Raw genomic sequence first — 20,991 nt, 5'->3', positions numbered from 1 at the left:
CAGGAGGATTCAAGGTCAAGGTCAACCTGAGATCCTGCCTTTATAAACATGAAGAAGTCTGTGGCTGTAACTCAAAGAATTTGCAGAACACGTTTGAATCTCTAGCTTCAATCCTCAGCATGGCAAACAGCCGAATAAGAGTAGCCAGTGAGCCCTCTGTTCTGTTGACTCGGGAGACAGCCAGGTAGAGAGAGACAGGCAGGGCTCTGCGTCTGCTCTCATGCTTCTGTTCACCCAGTCAAGTCAGGCTTCTCCTTAAATCATTCGACTTTCCCCAACAGGGATACTTGTATGAAGGAAATGCTACCGGTGTGACGGCAAGATGACAGACGTTGGAGGGAACCTCCTTCGAGGCAGAGGCAGTAAGAGTGCAAACTCAAGGCCAGCCTGGGCCACATAGTGAGTCTTGTTTCAGAAAAGCAAACATGAATTTTTTTTAAAAAACCCAGACACGACAAACTCCTTCCCATTCATCTAGACCCTGCTTCCTGGCACCCTGACATGGTCCCGTTCCTTCTTTGGAGCATTTACCTCTTCTGACCTCTTTAACACTAAAACTCTTCCTTGCTCAAGGAGCAGGTCAGATCTGTTTTCCTCTATTGATTCAAAACATTCCCAGGCAGATTGTGTGTCTATCCTCTTCTCTATGACTTTCCATATCATGATGTCCAAGGGCTGTGCTAGTTAAACGGACTTCCTGCTAAAGGTGACATTAGAATATTTTTCTACTGTCACCTTAGACTCTACCAGGCACACCCCCAACATCAGCAGCGCCCATAGGATGTTCAAAACAATGCTGCCTCTCCGGTTTCTGCAATGAGGACCTGTGGACTTAGGCAATTTCAAAGAGTCCCCATCCAAAGATCACACCTCTTGCATAACGTCTGCCCTTTGCCACAAACCAGCTTCGAATGTCTTCAAGAGTCACATTTGCCTCTCACCAACTGCCGCTGCCCAGCCTGGGGTTTGATGTCTGCTTCCTTTCCTTTTCTAGTTATTAGGGTCTTTGACATCATAGTCTTAATTATTTCTTTTTAAAAAATGTTTCATTTTACCTTCAGTTACTTGTATATATGTGTGCCTGTGTTCTTGGAAGCCGGAAAAGGGTTTTCTATCCCATAGAGCTGGAGTTACAGGTGGTTGTAAGTCACCTGTCGTGGGTGCTAGGAACTGAACTCTGGGCCTCTGGGTGTGAAGCACTTGCTCTTAACCACTGCACCACCTCTTCGGCTCCTACCAGTTCTTTCTTTACAGCATCTTGAGTCTCTCCCCATGCCCTTCGGTTCTTACTGTCTCCATCATAATTCATATTTCAGGGATTCCAAAGCCAACAATTTGTGTCTCAACCACGTTTCTGCTCCCAAGAGGAGAAGGAGTGCAAAGGCTTGGAGAGCCTAAAGCCTTGGCCATAAGACCTAAACAATCTCTGAGCATGCTTCTTCATTAGTGCGACAGGTTTTGCAGATGCTGTGAGACTGTCCCGAAACCCCTAGATTTGAATTAGCTTTGGAAGTATTGGCCTGTTCATAAGTCATTTGAATTTAACATATGTGAGACACACCTGAAGCCTTCTGTTCATTGAAACAGTCTTTATTCAGCTGCTGCTCATTAGGCTGCGCAGCATCTGGCCAGATGTTCTTTTTTAAGCTTACACGGTGGAGGTGAGAAAGAATGCTCCTGTAGGCACTGGACTTCCGTCCTACTGGGAGGTGGACTGAGAACATAAACACACACACACAACTTAAAATTAGCTTCTAGAGGAGGCAGGACTAGAGAAAGGTAACAGGAGCGCAGGAGCAGACACACGTCTTGCGGCAGAAGAAGAGCATTCTGGGCCGAGGAGCAGAAAGTGCAACAGCCATGGTGGGAAACACTTGGGAACTCCTGGGACAGCAAGAGTTCAGTGTGATCCAAGCACAGAGACAAGAGTACAAGAAAGGATGAAGAGATACCACTGGGGTCAAGTCCCTGTCATATTTTCAGGCCAAAGAAAGGAATTTGGAAGAGACATTGATCTTAGTTTTGAAAACTGAGAAGGACACGCAGGTGATTTGTAGATAAAATTCCAGGCAGAGGCAACATCACAGGCAATGGAAACAGCCAATGCTGGCCTCCCATGATAGCTTTGGGGAAATTCCCTAAGGGGTGGAGACAGTAGACCAAGGGTAAGGAGAGGTTGGGCTGCCAGGAAGGTCAGAGCCCAGCCAGCACGTGACATCTGGGTCAGGCTACTGGTTTCTTTTGGGTGGTTGGTAACCTGAGTGTGCTAGGTAAGAGGTTCTGTTGGGGGTCATTCAGGTCCTGTGTCTCGGACAGAACTGCTATGAGTCGGGGTCCAGGATGCACTGCAGCTTTTGGGTTCTTCCTCAAGTCCAAAGGCAGAAGGCACAGGAAAATGCTGCTACCTAAGATGAAATCAGTTTTAACTAGTGGGAAGCCTTAGGCCCCTCACAGCGGGGAGGTTTAAGGAAGAGGAAACTTCCAAGCAAATAAACAGTTTTAAAAGAAATATTGGCAAAAAAATAGAGAAAACACAACAACATCTTTGGTCAGGAAACCAGAAGCTAAGTTAGGATGGTTGGACCAGAGTCAGACAAATGCCTTCTGTGTTCTCTCTGAGGAAGGCCTGGGCCTATGCGCCTCAAGCAACCTTCTTCACGTGATGGTGTTTGATTGTAGTTTGCCCGCCTTACTCCATGAACAAAGCCCAGCATCACACAGTGGTTTCCCTGGTCTGGAGCTAGGAATACACTATTCCATACTCAGGTGACCTTGACAAAGTTCAAGGTTAATCCTCACTGCCTCTGCAGTCCTCGGAGATCTCAGGGATGTTAGCTGGTGTGGCCTAGTGTGTTACCACTGTTCAAGCTATGCGCAGGCCCTAACTCTGAGCACCTTGGTACCTTTTTCTGCAGTAAAGTGATGGAGGCAGGAACAGGCAGAGATCGACCTTCTTCTGAGATGGGAAGTGTGAAAGTTTCTCTTTCCTCTCTGACCACAAAAATAAGAAGATGAATTTAGATTATTTTGATTAAAGAAAGATTCTGTGGTCCTGAGAAACAGGTGCCTGTCACCATCACTGTGGCCACCCCTTTGAGCCAAATTTATTGAGATCTTCTATATGCTAGGTGTCATTTGAGATGCCCTGGCTGCAGCCAATATTTCCTAATTTAAATATTGTGTGGGTAAATAAAGGGCATCAGGAAAACTCTAACCTTCTGTGGCATACTTCGGGAGTTACTCATGAACAGAGTAGAACAGTGGATGGTGGGGAGGATCTGGAGATATCATTCAGAAATTCCAGAACCTGTCAAGTATTTCTGACTGTTCATCAAGGAAGAATGGATGAGTAGCTGGGTTCTCCCGAAGTGGGTAAGCTTCGAAATAGGAAGAGAGTTGTTTGAGCCAGTGACCACTGGGCTTCCACTTTTCTGGGCTGTATCAGCTTTCTAGGTCTGCTGTAGCAAAATACAAGGTAGGGGTCTTCAGACGTCAGAAAGTTATTCTCTCCTGGATGGGCAGCGACAGTGGAAAAGCAAGGCACTGGCAGGGCACGGTCCCTTGAAGCCATGGGGACGAGTTCTCAGGATTCTTCTCATTTCTGGTGGATACATACTCAGTTGTAACATTCACTCTAATCTCAGCCTCCATGGCCTTCCTCTTTGTATGTCTGTATGTCTCCAATATTAACAACAACAACAACAACAACAACAAAAACCAGACAGCAGTCACTGATGGACAGAAAACCCTGATGGAAAATAGTAATTGGTGGACAGAAGCCATTGGATTTAGAGCCGTTAACTTAGTTATACCTGCAAAAGCATGTTTCCAAATAAGGTCATGTTCACAAGTATTGGTTTTGTGTGTGTGTGTGTGTGTGTGTGTGTGTGTGTGTGTGTAGACTTCACATCCTGGTATACTCAGTAAGACAATGAATTGTCTACGGCTAACTTAGAAGTAACAATCCAACTGAAAATAAAGTGGAAGTTTCTCTTCACTATAAATGTTCAGATACTTCCCAGGCCCTCGCTACCCTGCAGGTGCAGTGCGCACAGGCTGACACACCACTGAAGTGTCTGCTCTGCTACTGACCTTCTAGATGTGTTTTAATCCTGTTACATCAACAAGATCATCCAGCAGCCCCAGGAAGCAGTGTCACAGGAAACTGCTACTCAGTGAAAGAAGTCGATTATCAAATAAGCAAAGGGAACAGAGGGAGCAGAAGGGCTCCTCAAACTAAGTTTTCCTGTACGCCTTTCATGGTGTCTTGCTCATCTACACTTTCAGAAAGGTCCTTTGTAGAACAAGTTTCAAAACAAACAAATAAAACAAAAACAAAAAACCAACTAAACAAACAAACAAAACCCTTCTGATTTATGGCAAATTCTTCAGAACATAATACTGTAGTGGCCTTAGAATATGTGTGTGTGTGTGTGTGTGTGTGTGTGTGTGTGTGTGTGTGTGTGAGTGAGAGAGAGAGACAGAGAGAGAGAGAGAGAGGGAGGGAGGGAGGGAGGGAGGGAGGGAGGGGAGAGACAGAGAGGAGAGATAGACAGACAGAGTGTGTGTGTGTGTGTGTGTGAGAGAGAGAGAGAGAGAGAGAGAGAGAGAGAGAGAGAGAGAGAGAGAGAGAGAGAGATGAGATTATGGCCTATATGGCCTATAACTAGAGTTTAAGCCATACGGAAATCAACTCTGGAACCGGAAGCGGAGTGTTGCTGCTAGCCGTGGTGCCCACTAACTGGGAAGTGTCGACAGCAGCCCTGGTGTGAGACAGAATTTTCTGCAGAAGCCCTGGAGCAACATCCATTCATCCTGCTCTTCTTCACTGTGCATATGGCATAGATATTAATAGATATTATATTGTAATATATTTATATATCTACAATTACATTACAATTGTGTTTATGTACTTACTCCGAGACAGAATCATATTTTACATGTATTTTGAAGCCCTTATTTTAACAACACAGAGTTGTGATTGTTTTAAGCAAATGAATTCTCTTCTACAAAATGCATTTAATTGTAGTACATCTTAGCTCCATATGGACTTCCTGTAATCTGCTTAAACAATTTTCAGTGCCTGACATTTTGTTTCTAATTATTCTCTATTATAAATAATCTAAATGCAAATCCTTCTGCATTATGTATGATTGTTTCATGTACTAATAGCACGTCAGCAATTTTCTCATCACATGAGAAGCTGTTTGGAAAAATAGTTTCTAACAGTCTACATGAAGGTTGTTCTATCAGAGAGCACTCAAACATTTATTTCTTACTAAGCTTTTGGTTGTCTAGTTTTCCTTTCTCCCTTCCTTTCTTCCCTCCCTCTCTAACTCTCTCTTTGTCCATCTTTCTGTTTGTCTTTCCTTCCTTCTTATTTATTGTTTTTTTTTTTTTTTTTTTTTTTTTTTTTTTTAAAGACAAGGTTTCTCTGTGCAGCACTGGCTGTACTGGAACTCTCTCTGTAAACCAAGCCTCTGTTAAACCCACAGAGATCTACTTGCATCTGCCTCCCAAGTGCTGGGGCCACAGGTCAGCGTGCCACCGTGCCCGGCTCTAATTTTCTCTATTATAAACAAATGGTAGCAAGAGGATCTTTGAATAGATGTAAATACACATTTAGTAGGCATTGCATTTCTAGTCACCTTCCCAACACAGGTAGCAAAACAGAAGGCAAGGGCAAAGAAGGATATTTTAAAGCATTTGGCATTGTGCTTTTGTTTGGGGAGCTTTACTTCTGCTTCCTGGAAGCCGGCACTGGGTGTTGTGCTGGCAAACAAGATTTGCTGGGAAAATTAGTCCCATTTGACCTTTTGCTTTATGTTGTGTGAGTTTATATTGTTCCATATGTTCACTGTGGTTTTTTTCCTTTGAACTATTTTTAACCATATATTTTTATCTTTAACTGGTAGAACACATATAAAACTTCAGCCATTTTCCACCCTCACCAACAATGCCTGAGTACACAGCTCTGGGGTGAAGTACGTTTATAACATTGTTCTACCAGTTTCCATCCCACAGAACTGAAATCCTAGACTCATCAAACAACTTCCGTTCTTTCTTCCCACAGTTCCTGGCAACTACCATTCACTTTCCGTCTCTAGGAATTTGACTACTCTCCTTGCTTTATATAAGTAGGACAATACAGTGTTTGTTCTTTTGTGACTGCATACTGTCTTCAAGATTCATTCATGTTTTAAAACCCATCAGAATTTCCTTCTTTTTAAAATTACCCAATATTCCACTGTGCATAATATCCCACCCCCCCTTTTTTTTGTCCATTGGTCTGTTGTTGGCCATTTGTGTTACCCTAACTCTGGCTAGTGTGAATGATGTTCTCTGTGTAAACACAGCTTGAGGTCACACTTTCAATCCTTAAAGGCTATGTGTATGTGCAGAATTAGATTTACTGGATCATGCAATAATCTTACTTTTAATTTTTGAAGGACTTCAGTGTTCCCCTGTTTTGAAGGGATTTGAAGAAATAGCTCTTCTATGCACTCCATTGATCTTGGACACAACTCCACAGTGGCAGACTGTGGGAAAGCCTACTTTGGCTCTATCTGACAGTTTCAAGGACATAGCATTCTCTGTTCCTCCCTGAACAACCCATCTGATACACTTTGGAGAACTGAAAAGTGTAGATACAGCCTCCTGGCCATTTCAGCTACTCCTCCAGGTAACCTGCAAAGTTGGCTTCCCAGGACCCCTACAAGATCAAAAGGCCCAGGTCTGCTACAGCTACTGCCAAAAACGATGCTCCCCAGACAGAGCCTGCTCTTCTGCACTGCCATGTTGGTACAGTGTGTTACGGTAAATGTTAAATAAATGATAACCTTTTAACCCTTGCTAGTGACGGCTCCCGTGCGGCCATATGGCAGTGCAGGGTAACTCTAACTTTTCAGTTCCATGCCTCCTCTAAGAACTTAGGTGCGGTTCACTCCCCTGCCCCTGCATGTTGTTTTCTCTCACTTTCCTCCATTGCCCAGTACAAACATGATTCCACAATCATTAACTTATTAAACAGGTTTATATGTTAAATTTTCAATCCACAAACCCTCTACCCAATAAACAGTGTACAAAAAAATTACAACCAGCAGACAAAAATATAAACTGTCCACCTAGCTAAGATAAAATGACCCATAGAAACCCTTAGAAATAATCACGACAACCTTATCAGTTTAGAGATGCACCAAGAGAAACATCCATGTCTGCTTCCATCGCCTCCTCTCCAATCTCTCTTTCTCCACCTCCTCTCTCCTTACCAGAACTCTCTCTCCACCCACTCTCTACTGTCCAATCATGTACCACCTTGACATCAACCTACAGCATTGGGAACTGGCTAGGGTAGTCTCCCAATCTATGCTGTTAGCAGTATGGCACAATACAATATATTATATTAACTAAATATTACACAATCTTTTTTTTTTTTTTTTGCAATCCGTATTATTGATAAACGCTCTGAGGCTGCATCATCTCTAAGCACACTGGCAATAATGGCAGCATCCATCTCATCTGAATGAGACCGGGAGATAGCAATGTCATGTGACCATGAGATGGTGATTCTCCCGGTAGACTCCACAAAAGCCCACAAAGGCCATGAGTGAGAACTACAAGATTCCCACAGGTAAAAGAAAGTGGGGACTTGCATCCTTGGATCCACCTTGACTTTCCCATTAGCAGAGGTTTTCTGTTTGCCATCCTTACTGACTTATTGAAAACGCACACATACCAGGCTTCCATGTCTTCACGATAAAGAGTCGATAGGGTAAACATTTTCTCTACCCTTGGAGAGACAGTAGGAGGGACTGTGGCTTGCTTAGGAGGGATTTATTTCCTCTCTAGCAATTGGCCGCATGTCCCCTAGGACTTTTTCATGAGCTCCCATTGGCTTCAAGCACATGAGAGACATCCTTTCTCTGCAGAAAAGGACTTCTGTCTCACAGTTCCCATGCCTCTTGTTCAATAGTCACCATTGCTTGCTCCAGACTCCAAGGAGAATGTTTCCTTGGCCGTTTCTTTCTCTTCATAGGAATGACACAGGCAGGGCTCAGCCTCCTGTTAACTGAGCACCTTGTGCTGGGCACCTGGCCAGATGAACCCTTCCTGCTCGAACGACTTCAGCAGGCACATGTTTATCATTTCCATGTTTATGGAGAACGAAAGGAACAATGGGGTCACAGAGTAGGTTTGAATTCCAGAGAATTTATCCATTTTTGATAGCAAGAAGGATTCTGTGGGGTATAATTTTTTGTACCCCACTGAATTTTGTACAAAGATGATAGCTTTGTCAGGAGATGCATGTAGCAGATACTCACTTGAAGTAAGTTTACAGTAAGTTACCAATGTATTGGGTAGGACTTGTCAGCCATTTAGAATATAAGGAAAGCTGGACAACACTGGCCTCAGCCTCAGGAGTCCTGGGGCTTTCTCCTTAACATCTCCTCATGGCTGGAAGCAGCAACCCATGCCTGTGTGCTGATACTCTCAAAGCACAGACCCTTGGTGGCTCTGAGGTGCCTCTCTTCTCCTGCATTAGGCATTTACCTCTAATCCAGTCAGCCATGATCAAGAGTCATGAAGTAAAAAAACCAAGAAGTGGGAGCCAATTCTGTTGATCAATAAATGGTCCAATGGCTAAAGAACCAAACAACAATTACAATGGCCCAATTCGTGCTGAATACCTATTGGACTTGGCTATAACTCAGTACATGCTGATGGCCTGGTAAGTTTGGGGTTGGGGAGGTATATTTATTACTCCCCATCAAGCGCTTTGGGAACCTTGACTGAACCATGTGTTTTGGCTGTTAGTGCAATTCCCAGGCAGGGGTTCATAAGGTCATACATAGCCAAGAAAAATATGTGACATTTCTATAGTCCAGTTGTCCCTTTGTTTACAGCCATAGGGACCAACCAAGAAAGGAGAAATGAACTATTTATTCTCAAATGCTTGCTTTCAGGGGGTAGAGGAAATGGGAAAAACATTTGTAGATAGGGCTATTGTGTTTGCTACTGGCTGCGGTCCAGTACTTATGAAAAGGACACTCTTAGCAAGTAGATGCTTTGTTTTCCCCATAAGAAACTGTTTTCTCTGTCTGGAAAGCAAGCTGCATTTGTTTCTAAGGTTAATAACCCAGATGCATGAGGTACTGTCTCCCGTCAGAGCAACCTGATTTTGCGTTTCACAGGATTCTGGAGTTTTTGCCTTTGCCTGAAGGTGAGTTGGTGAGCCCAGAAGGCTGCAGGGACATTGACTAGGCTTATGCTGCCATCGTGGGGACACTTCTGGAATTTCATGGTACTTAGAAAGCTTTGTTCTAGTCTCAGACATTCATTTTCAGAAGGGAAAGCAAGCAAGTTAATTTAACATTGTTATTCAACTCAAGTCATATTAGCTTTAAAGTTATAATTTATCAAAAACCGCAAGGACACAACCTGCCTTCAGGAAGGCTTTAGAGAGGTAGGTAGCTTCAGTATGTTTGTCTGAATTACTTTGAAATATGAAAAAGTCTCCAAAGATCTGTATAGTGAAGGCTTGACTCCCAAATGTAGTAGTGTTCGTGTGTGGGGGTGGGAGGCTCAGAAAGGTAACTGGATCAGGAGTGTTCTAAACTCATCTACAGAAAGTAGGTGGATCTGATGATGAGTTCGTCGGTGAAAGGGCTAATGCATATGGTGTCTAGCTGGAGGAAGTGGGCTACAGGGAGCATGCCATTGAAGGCTGTGTCTGTCCTCACCCTGCTCATACCATCTGCTTCCTGCCTGCCACAAGGTGGGTGGCTTTGCTTTAGCACATGCCCAGCCATGGTGCCGTCTCATGATGGCCCAGAAACAAAGTGGACAGAACCCTGGGAAACTACAGGTCCAAAGAATCTGAGTGGGTTTCCTCTGTTTCTCAAAGCAACGGAAGACTAGCCTGACTAAACACACAGACTGGAAATTTCAGTCTTCTAAGCCACAAATGTGGTGAACCTCTGATAGGACATCTCCGGCTTATCGGGAGAGTTCTTACTGAGGCCTTGGGTGACGTGTCATGCACGTGTGTGCACAAGCACACACACACCACTGATAGAACCCATTTCACCAAGTTTTGTCTTTACTAAATGACACAGACCATTTCAGTCACTAGTATTTGGAAATTATTCAATGAATAAAGCTTTGTTGCTATTGTCTGATACCGACTTTGCCTCTGGGCAAAGCCTTTATGCAAGATGAAGAGTGTTGTGAGGAGGTCAGCATCCGACATGCTGCTAGAGAGGATGCTCCAGAAACCGCTGGGAAGTTGGACAAGTAATGGCACCAACGTTGACGCTAATTGCCAAAGTGGGGATGAAACAGTATTTTATTTGCTTGATCCTTTGGAATCAGAGTCATAAAAGTACATCCCTCCCTCACTCCCCTCATGGAGCCACCAACCAAGAGTTTAAGTCACTTTCAAATTAAAATGTGAGCCACTGGAAGGGTGACCAGAGCCTGAGACTTTCCACAAATCACCCAGTGGTCTTTACCTAGCATCAGGATATCACCAATGATCACCAGTCAAGATCTTCTTAGACTGGACTAGTTACAAAGTTGCTTCGTCCGACTGTGTTAGCCTCTTCCCAGCAATGGAAATAGTGATACCCTATTGCAGAAGGCTGTAGTGAAGACCAATGAAATGATGTGTACCAAGCATCTAGGACTGCACATTAGTCAGTGTGAATGTCAACAGAGATAACTGTAGACAAACCCAGTTATAGAAATACCAAAAATCCCACACACCCTTTACCATGTCTCCAACGTATGTGGCTGTCCACTGTACAGTATCACCTGTGGACTTCCCAGGTCTCACCTCTACTGTTCTTTCTATATCATACCACACATAGATCGGTCACTTTTGTAGGCTCATGTATTCACAATCCTGTCAACTCACTGAACAATTCCATCATCCACAGACTCTCCTGCACTGACCCACCTATTGTAACCATACTAATCCCTCTCCTCTGTCCCCAGCTGTCCTGAAACTAGAGGGACCGAACTGGGATAGGGCTTTGTTGATAGTGTGATTTGCTGGGGACTCATCTAAGATTGCTGCTCAGGATCAATACTCCATCCCATTTATTACTACCTCATCTCAGATGCTACACATGGACCACTGTTTGCATACTGTTCCTTGAAGGATAGCTGAGTTGCTTCTCCTGTTTGGCTACTGGGAGTAAAGCCATTATAAATGGGTCTTTGTGTAAACAGTTTTCATTTCTTTGGGACAAATGCTGTAGAGTTCAACATCTGGGTAATTGCAGGCTTATTGTCAGAAACTCTCCAACTGTTTCCCCGAGAGGCTGTTATCATTGTCCTGAGCAGCAATGTAGCTATACTCTTATTTTCATGTCAGCATTTCTAGTAAGTTGTAGCCACAGTTCTTGCGCCATATCCGTGACTTTCCCTGGTAATGTTGAGCGGCTTATCATGTGCTTACCTGTCAGTTGTCTTGCCTTTCTGGTAAAATATTTCTTCATTTCTCACACACTAGCAAGTTGCAGTTTGAGAATGAGTTTTTGTGAGCTATCACTACTGCTAGCTCTTCACATATGTGAGACACAAAGACTTTGGACGTTTAATTTTCAGTCTGAAGCACTAACACTGGATTGTGAGCAACATTACCCACTTCAGTAAACGCCACCACCCAAAGATTGGTGACCAAAGAGTACACAGACTCTTATGCCTTAAAGACTTATTGATGTTTGTGACTTGAAGACCCTTATGTGACTCTTACATATGACCTGTGACAGTGTAAATCCGTGCTTAGCTGTGCTGTGAGAAATATGTACTACGGTCACTGAAAAACATGTAAAGACGAATTAACTAGTGATGGGAAAAATCACATGGCCCAAACCAGGAGGAAATGTGCATAAAAGAACTAGGAAACAGCAGAAACAAAAAGAAAATAAAGGTTAATGTACCTAGGCCTGGCCAAATTAACCACCATAAATGCCCACAGATGAAACGACTGCAATTAAAATATTTACAAATTAAGGTGTAATGATGAGAGGCTTTATGGGATGTGCCTTAGAAAATCAGAGAGGTATAGAAAATTTTTAAAAATTTCATGAAAATGCCATCTAAAGAGTGAGATGATATCATGAAAATATCAAAGTAAGGAGCAAAGCAGAAATGACATGAGAGAGAGAGAGAGAGAGAGAGAGAGAGAGAGAGAGAGAGAGAGAGAGAGAGACGCTGTTGTTACAGTCAGCTGCAGGCAACTGACTGAGAAAGTATGTTTCAACTCTAGAGGCCAAGGCCACAGAGCTCAGGTACTTGGGGAAAAAACCAAAGTAGAGAAGATGGCCCCAGTCACCTTGGACACATCAACCCAGGTACTGAAAGAAAAAAAAAAAAAAAAAAAAAAAAAGAGTATGAATATAGAAGATCTGAACATTGCCAATGAAGATCCCCCAGCGAAGGATGTCAAGTGGACACTTATGGAAGGGACTATGAAATATTTCCCACAAAAAGGCCAGATGAACAGCTATTAAAGATTCTTTTAAAAAAATGAAAAGCACCGGAGTAATTCAGAATATTTTGTGAGCATAGAAATTATGCTAGACATTGAGAATAAATTATCTAAAATATTTCCGAAAGATTTTGAAGTCAAGCTACACACTTCTAAATAACACCAGGGAGAGAGCTTCCCAGACAATGTAAGATCAAGTTTCCTGTGTCCTGCGATCAAAGTATGTGGAGTTATCTTGAACAGTAGGGTCTTAACCTCCTTGCTGGGCAGCGGAGAGCATCATTTTGTGTGCCTCTGTAGCCTCTCGGACCCACAGCTCACAAAGTATACCATGCCTGGCACCGAAATTTTCACTTAGTAACTGTCTTCTCAGTACTGTTCCCTACTGTGAGGTAATCCCATCCAAACTCTTCCTTTAAAATTATGCTTAACTAGTTTACAAACCAGCAGCATTTCACAAGGCTTCTTCATTCATTTTCACTGAAGACAACACATTTTTTGTTCATGTCAGTGTTTATAATTTGGTGTATGACCCTGAATGCTGCTTAGATGGTAAAGCTCATAAGTTGTGGGTCATACTTGCTCTGTGTAGAAGTGGAGAAGAGCATGTGACATAGGCTGAAATGTGCCTGGTCTAATATTTAGCTGAACAATGTAGACATACACCGAAGGCCAGTGCCAATGCTTTAAGTGGACGTATCTGTAACTTGGGCGGGAAGTGGTAATAAGTCTTGTTATTCATGTGGTCTGCAGACAGACAAGCAATACATAGGCGCTTACTAGCAATGTAGAAATGTAGACTCCACTCTGGGTTACGTAGGTTACAGTGCTAAGCTGCTGAGGATCATTTAAGTTACCACCCTAAGTTTACTGCCCATAGGAAGGTGAGCTGGGGCAGGCAGGGAGCCCTCTGGGGACACACTCCTTCATTAATGCACCTTCCACAGGACTCTTCCTTTACAGCAAAAAAAAGATGAAAGCCCGGCCTGCTTCTAGTCTTCTGTTTCAACAACTGAATCTTGTGCACCATGATATTGAACTAAGCACACCCATTTTCCTTTGTAAATTATCACCTTAAAGGGAGCATGCTTGGAAATGTCCCTGAAGTATTTTTCTGAATGAGGTCCCTGAGCAAAATAAAGTCCTTTTGTGCTTCCTTTGCCTGAAGTGAGCACTATTTTGAAAATAACTCTTGAGCTATTGGTCCTGAGTCTCTCCTTTATGTCTAGGCTGTACTTGTCTATGCTTTGTACACGTGAAGGACCAACAAAAACATACTCCATGAACTCTTGGTGTGTGTGAGGGGATGGGGTAGGGGTGCAGACATGTTGAAAGGGCTCCTCCATATAGACTCCAGTATAGACTACATTATCCAGGCCATCACTAGCCTGGTGGCACAAGGCTGCCTAAGAGTAAAAGAAAAAGTCACTTTCCTAGGCAAAGCAGTTCGTGAGCCACAGTTGAGGTCTTGTGAGAAAGTTACGGAGGAGCTCCATCTGTCTTAGTCCTCCTCTTAGATCGGAGAGCCAATGATGAGGTGACATCACACAATATGGTCTCGAGAAAATCCTCCCAACCAAGGCCAGGCATACAGGCTCATGCTTTTGACAGTATTGAGGCAGGTGGGTCTCTGTGAGTTCAAGGCCAGACTACAGTGGCTACAAGCCAGCAGCTGGGTGACAGTTAAAAATACAAACAAAACCTGAAACAGCAACGCCCCCAATCCAAACTAAACATCCGGACACCACTCATACACACACTACCTTTGAATATGAATCCAGATCTTTTATTTTCCCATACCATGAACATTTTATCCTTTTTACAAGTAATTTACATAAGAGAGTTGTAGAAAAAAGGCTTTCTTTGGCTTTCCAGAGTAAATGAGATGGAGAGCCGACTCTAGTATTTAAAGCTCTAAGCTGAAACAGCTTTATTGCAATCTTTCAAAATTAGCATGACAGTGTAAATATTTATATCTGTAAGCTTGGCTTAATCTACAGTACAGTTATCTTAGAAGTAGTTAAACTTAGTTAATAGTTAAAAAGATAACACGAAGCTAAAGCAATCTGTGAAACAAATTATTTACAATTAAACATTTAGGGTCCTGATTCACAAAAATTAGTGCATTTCATGATTGGTTTGTGAGTTTTATAGAGAAAGTAAGCAGGATGCAGATTACTCCCCAGGGAAATCTGGAAGGAAATGAATGGCTGCTAGGAGACAGCCTGCCAATCTGCTACACAAACTAGAGAAAGGGCAGGAAACCTTGGCTGCTGCACTGCTGGTCAGCAGAGGTCAGACAGGCAATGGTCATGAAAAGCAGACCATTTGTCAGAGCTCTGGGTGTGCATAGAAGAAAATGATCTTTCTTTTCAGATGCAACTAAATACTCTCTGAGTCTGTATATTTTGTCAAATCCTACAGTAGTTTCTTCTCTAAGAGCTAGCAGAGTTCAGCGACGAGAGGGGGGCTGCTCTAGAAAGGAGGCACCGTACACAGTGCCTCGCCCTTGGAGGCGCCCATGCAGTCCAGAGACATTACGTCCATAGCAAGAGGCGACTCAAGAACAGGTACGAGAAAGCATTGCTTTGTTTTTAAAATAAATTTCAGTGAATCAGGTCCCAGGTAGTATTAAAAGAAGATTTACAGTAAACATTTGAAACTCTGGAATGCACGTATTATTATACAATTACATTTACAAAACTGCTTAGACAGTAGTTGCTCCAGAGTAAAAATTCAAAAATGTACAAGCCAGTTCACTATGACTTTAGATACAATGTTATTAAAATACATCGTTAATCATAAAAATACTTCAGTATATACATGTACAAACTCAGATTTACCTACTGAAGGAAGCTTCTAGTCACTTGCAGATAACTGGTACAGAAACAATACAGGCCATCTTGGTCTTCAAAGCATCTGAATGGCCAGGAGTCAGGGCTGCACCTGCCACCCACTGAGCAGCGACACAACCTCTTGCTGCTGGATGTCTAGTCTGAAGGCTCGCTTTTACCTCCACTATACTTTGCTTTTCTAAAGCCCGATCCAAGTAACTCTGGACATTCACACAATTCATTTGCAATCTGGTTGCATTTCAACATTAGGCTGTAGTTGATCTCGTCAGTTATTACACTGTCTTGCCTGTAGTCAGGGTGGTTTGCGATAAACTCTCTCATCCACCTGGCAACAGTCATTAGTTCTCCTGAAGAAGAAAAAATAGGTGTTTTAAGAAGCAGCTATTTAATGACTAGTGAATACATGCCTCTAAAATGAGATCAGCATGAACTGGGAGTATCACACGGTAAGGGCTGGGAGACAGGCTTTTATCATATTCAAAGGATTCCCGCTGGGGACAAATGGCAGGCTGCAGAATAGTAAGAAACTCACGCATGGGTGCACACACCCATGATACTACCAGCTCTTAAGAGACAGAGTCAGCACTCGTAAGAGCCGGGCTCCTCCCCATTGGCCGGAGGGCTAAGGGCTCTACATGCTGCCATCATGCAACTACTTCAAAGGACTCTAGGGTCCCTCCAGGGATGAGTATGAGGATAAAAGGGAAGCCAGATACAACATCCTGGAGGTAATATGCTTACAGATGACATTTGTCCAGATGTTGTTAGCATCTGCACTGAGGTTTCTCTATGTTAAGTACCAGCAAGGCCAGTGAGGCCCTGTAAATGAGATCTTAAAACTGACAAGGAAAGGGCCTGGGGTTGGGGGAGGCACTGTACAGGAGCTGCCAGGTGCACACGTCAGCGGCACAGCCTGATTGAGCCATGGGCACTCAGCCTGACAAAAGCTAACAGTGATGTGCAATAGACACAGGTGACACTGGACTGACACTGCAGTCACCACATCTCACTGAAGACGCCACATTTTAAAAACACATCACCATTTCATGAGCCAGTAAAGGAAAAAAAAGCTCTCTCAATTCAGTCCTAAGATTGTAAGGAATATGCAACTGTAGCCTTAGTCAAATGTGGGAAAACGAGCATGGATAAAGTGTGACATACTGTCAAGCATGTTACAGAAGCAAACATCATAAGGAGTCAGACAAAAGGAAAGAGAAGGAAATTATTGTACTGTACCAGATGCTCTCTTCTTAATTAGCTTTAGGTAGTTCAGAATACTGCATCGGGTGTCCACATCGACTTCCATGTTCTCAAGATAGGAGTTCAGAATGGGGATAAGCCCAGGAAACACCCCTTCCTACAAGAAGAACACGTTATAAACCCTGCCAGTTGGCATTCAGAGTGCAGAGCCCATCAGGCCGTACCTTCCCATTGATGATGGTGTCTATGCTCATGAGAGTGTACTCCTCTGCAGCTGGCTCAGAGCTGGTCTGGGCCTTGCTACGTCCATCCACCACAGCACTGCCACCTGCCAACCAAGGGGAGAAGATGAGCCTCAGCAGCTTGTTCAGCATAAACTGACCCTAGAACCCTGAACATGTGATACCTTTGCAAATGTCTTTCCTGAAATAAAACATCCCCTGCAAGACAGCATCTCGCTTCTGTGCCACTTTCATGTTCTCGTCAACCTAATGAGAAGAGGAGTCAGGACCAAGTCAGAACACATCGGATCGAACAAGTCAGAGCCTGCATCACTCCACTCAGCCCTCATCACAGAGCATCTGTGCAAACAATGGGAATTTAAGGGAAACTTACTTTACAAACCAAACCAAACCAAACAGAAAATGCCTGAAGATCCTGGTTCTGTTGGTTTTAAAGTTGGTGTTCTCCCTAGCCCTGCCTTGCTTAAATGAACAAAGGGGCAGGAACTATTAGGTTCCTCAGTACTGGGTAGCGGCAGCCCACCATGGGCAGAGTCACCAATGCCATTTGCCTACCTGGTAGCTCTCATTCATGAATTCTCAATTTCTCCAATAAATTTTAAAATTTTCTATAATGTTATTTTTATGTTTTTTCCTTATTCTATGGGTGTTTTGTCTGCAAGCATGTCTGTCCACCATGTTTGTGCAGTGCTCTTGAGGGTAGAAGAGGACATCAGATCCCATGGGACTAAAATTTCAGATGGTTGTGAGCCCTCATGTGGGTACTGGGAATTGAACCTGGGTTCTCTGTTTAGTCACTGCTCTTAACAACTGGGTGGCCCCTCGAGCTCTCTGTAACACGAGCTTACATGCAGCCTCAGTATATAGTACAAGCACAAGCTGGAGGCCACGGTGGGGTCCACAGTGGATGTTAGGGTGCCTTTCTCAATCACAGCCTCTTTCTGAACTTGGGAGACTGGCTGGCCACTGAGCCTGTCCCCACCTGCAGAGCTCAGGCTCCACCAGTGCGCCACCGCCACACCATGCTTGAAGGATGCAGAGGAGCTGCACTTTGCCCAGTGAGCCATTCTTCAGCCTGGTTACAAAGTCTGTGATTATTTAACCTCGTTCCACATTCGTTATGGAGAGAACCCTGTTGTTACTCCTCGATGCTTTTAAAGGGATAATGAGAAGACCTTGTGAATATCTAGACACATGCAGGGACACACTCAAATAATGGGCTGAATGCAACTGTGGCTGTGGGCAGCTCTAAGCTTGGGCTTATACTTGGTTTTTACTAGTTTTGTTCCAGGAACATTCTCACCATTAACCTTCCTGCCCATCGGTCATTTAAGTTTCAGCTTACTTCAAGATCTATGAGGAAAGACACTTCAAAAAAATAGGGGACTGTTTCCTTCAGTATTATTTTGTTGACTTTTAGTGGGAATACATTTCAGATAATATCTATTTTTGAGAAGTGAAGTTTTTTTTTTATTGATTTTTTTCAATCTTCAAGGCATGTGAACAAAAGATGCTCTTTGGCATGACATATCTGACGTAACCTACACAACTAAACTTGTTAACACATCATTTAATTCTCTACAGCTCTTCAGCCTGTGATTGATTATAAGTCTTAGCGGTTCACCTGTTAGGGACCTATAGGGCTCTATTCTCTATGTGGAAGGAAGCACTGAGACCATAAGCAACCTGTCCACAGAATAAACAGCTTATTTATTTCTTTCCTATCTCATGCATTTACTGTCCACCACATTAAATGCCTCTAACAATGTCACTGCAGTGTGCTGTGCAGACAGCCAGTGCCATTGCTGCATCTCTTGGATGAGCAGTCAGCATGGCTACCTCCAGCCACCTGACTGCCTACCTCACACTCTGTGTTGTGTGACACCTGCTCATTCCTGTTCTCATTTCAAAAGGCCATCATTACTCTCATTTTCAGCGTTTGTCCTTGGTTTGGGAATACCTTACATAAGCAACACAGAATATGGCAATCTGATGTCACCTGTCTCTTCCTAAGATCTTCAGATTCATTTATCTTTGTGTCAGAAGACAACTCATGTGGGAGTCAGCTCTCTCCTACTACCACATGGGTCCTGGATCTACCTGAGGTCACCAGGCTTGGAGGCAAGTGTCTTGACTGCAGTCATCTTTCCATGTTTGTGTCTGTCCTCGTTTGTCTTCCCCTGTTGGGGGGTGTCCTCACTGCACTTTTACAATACTAAGATGTTTTCTCATTGTTTGCTTGCTCTTGAGACAGTCCTTTAGAATTAACAAATACTCATTTCATACTGTTTGCTTATTTACTTTTTATGTTTGACACAGGTTCTTGCTTATGAAGCCAAAATGGACTTGAACTTGTTAGCTTCCCAAGTGCTAGAGAGCTTAGGTGCACTGTTGTACGCTGGCACTGATGACTAACAGCTTTGTATTTTTGTCTTTTTCTTTGTTATGGTCAGAATCACTAACATATCAGACAAGGGCTCTGCCACTGAGCTATACTCCTAGATGTCTTATTTTTAATTCAAATTATTTATTTACTTATTTAGAGTGTGTGGAGCGCTGGGGCCACACATGTGCTACATAATATACATGTGGTCGTCAGAGGACAACTGTTCTCTCCCTAAGCTGCTTTTGGTCAGTGTTCATCACACTCACAGAAAGCAAACTAGGACACGCACTAAATCACACAGAACACAGAAACCATTTGGCTGAGAAGGGACCACAAACAGCGCTCTTTCCATCTCTTGGGCATTAAATTCAGTGAAGAAGCAACCCCACCCCCGCCCCTGTGTCCTGTTCAGAACATTTCTGCTAGGATAGAAACCTGGCTTTGGTTTCTGGAGTTAATGGATTCACTGAGAACTAAGTGAGGCCTCCTCTCTTAGCGATACTTTTTCTTAATTTTTCTGCCAGCTTTGGGACATGTACTCGTGTTCACAAACAGAAGCCTGGTGTGTAGCTCACATGGACTTTCATATCTACAGACTACAGAAACCTCTAGAATCCCTCCCGGGTTTCTGACAAAGCTGCCTCCAAACTCTTGCAGCCTTACTTCACAGGAGACCACAGCAGCAGAGCCTCCCGTTTAGCTGTCTCTCCTCTGCATCAGATGTCAAGAGGACAGTCGCCCCACGTTCATGGTGTTAACCACCTTGAGGGCGTCTCCAGATTACACAGCTTTGTGGCCTAAGCAAGGAGATGCTCAAATGCTTTGCTGGCCAACTTCCTCCAGAAAGCTCTGTTCACCGTGGGGTGGGGACGTGAAACTCTTACTTTGGTAATCCATGCCACCACATTCTCCACAAACATGCTAAGTTTGGTTGCACTGAAACCTTCCCTGAATTCTACCAGCAAGCCTACCAGTCACTTTAATTTTGATATCATAAACCGACCAATGGGATTATCAGGGAGATAGCTCCAGTTTGTGGGACCACCTCACCATAATTTTTAAACAAAACCTTAGATTTAGACTTGCAAGGAAAATCAGAGTCTAAGTAGAGACAATTTATTCTGATGAGTAAAATAACTTTATGTAAAGATTGAATTCAAACAAGTAATTGCATTTACATTGTCTATGTTCGTCCACGTACGCACACCCATCTTTACCTTGGACAGTGGGATGAGAAAGTCTAGTTTGTATGAGAGGATCACCCTGGTAAGCAGTACCACAAATACCACATAGGCAGAGTTCTCAAAGTCTGTTAACTGCACCTGTAGAAGACCAGAAACGTTAGGAACCCGCTGACTGCCCAGGCTCCCCTCATTAGCCCTCAGATTGGATTATTCCCAAGCACTTCATCTTTCCCAGCTGATGCTGAAGGTTCCCTATCCAGGTCCACACTCTGGTATCAGTTCCCAGGGGCTTTTCAAGTTGCTATCCATGGGCAAGTTTGGATTCTTCCTGCTTTCGAATAAACTCAGAGCCCTCTAAGAGCCCTGGAAGGGTGGGGGCAGCCAGAGGGAGCTTCTGAGCAGAAGCATGTATCTCACCTCCATTGGTCGAAACTCTACTCTCCATCCAATGTCTGAATTTGGAGGAGGAGGCTTAAACCTCATTGTCTGCCAGTTTGTGGACTGGATATTCTATAACAGCAAAAAGAAAGAGGATAAAACCAACTTTCCACACATTTAGGACACATTTAGGTTACATGTATTTAATTGGGGACGAAAACTGTTCACTGTCCACCCATACCTTAAACTC

The 20,991-nt window shown here is 43.5% G+C and overlaps 1 protein-coding gene across 1 annotated transcript in view; it reads right to left on the bottom strand.

Moving 5' to 3' along the window:
* Window positions 1–14,285: 14,285 nt before the first annotated feature.
* Window positions 14,286–20,991, bottom strand: part of GCLC (glutamate-cysteine ligase catalytic subunit) — a 33,822-nt gene continuing 27,116 nt past the window's right edge. The window contains exons 11-16 of the mRNA XM_080934006.1: window positions 20,781–20,873; window positions 20,397–20,501; window positions 16,958–17,039; window positions 16,776–16,879; window positions 16,588–16,708; window positions 14,286–15,698 (exon numbers count right to left, since the gene is read on the bottom strand). Of these exons, the coding sequence (XP_080790132.1) occupies window positions 15,487–15,698; window positions 16,588–16,708; window positions 16,776–16,879; window positions 16,958–17,039; window positions 20,397–20,501; window positions 20,781–20,873 (717 nt within the window). The 3' untranslated portion in view covers window positions 14,286–15,486. The remainder of the gene's footprint in view (window positions 15,699–16,587; window positions 16,709–16,775; window positions 16,880–16,957; window positions 17,040–20,396; window positions 20,502–20,780; window positions 20,874–20,991) is intronic.

Source organism: Micromys minutus (assembly GCF_963924665.1).
Source record: "Micromys minutus genome assembly, chromosome: 21".
NCBI lineage: Eukaryota > Metazoa > Chordata > Mammalia > Rodentia > Muridae > Micromys > Micromys minutus.
This window is presented reverse-complemented; position numbering and strand designations above follow the sequence as displayed.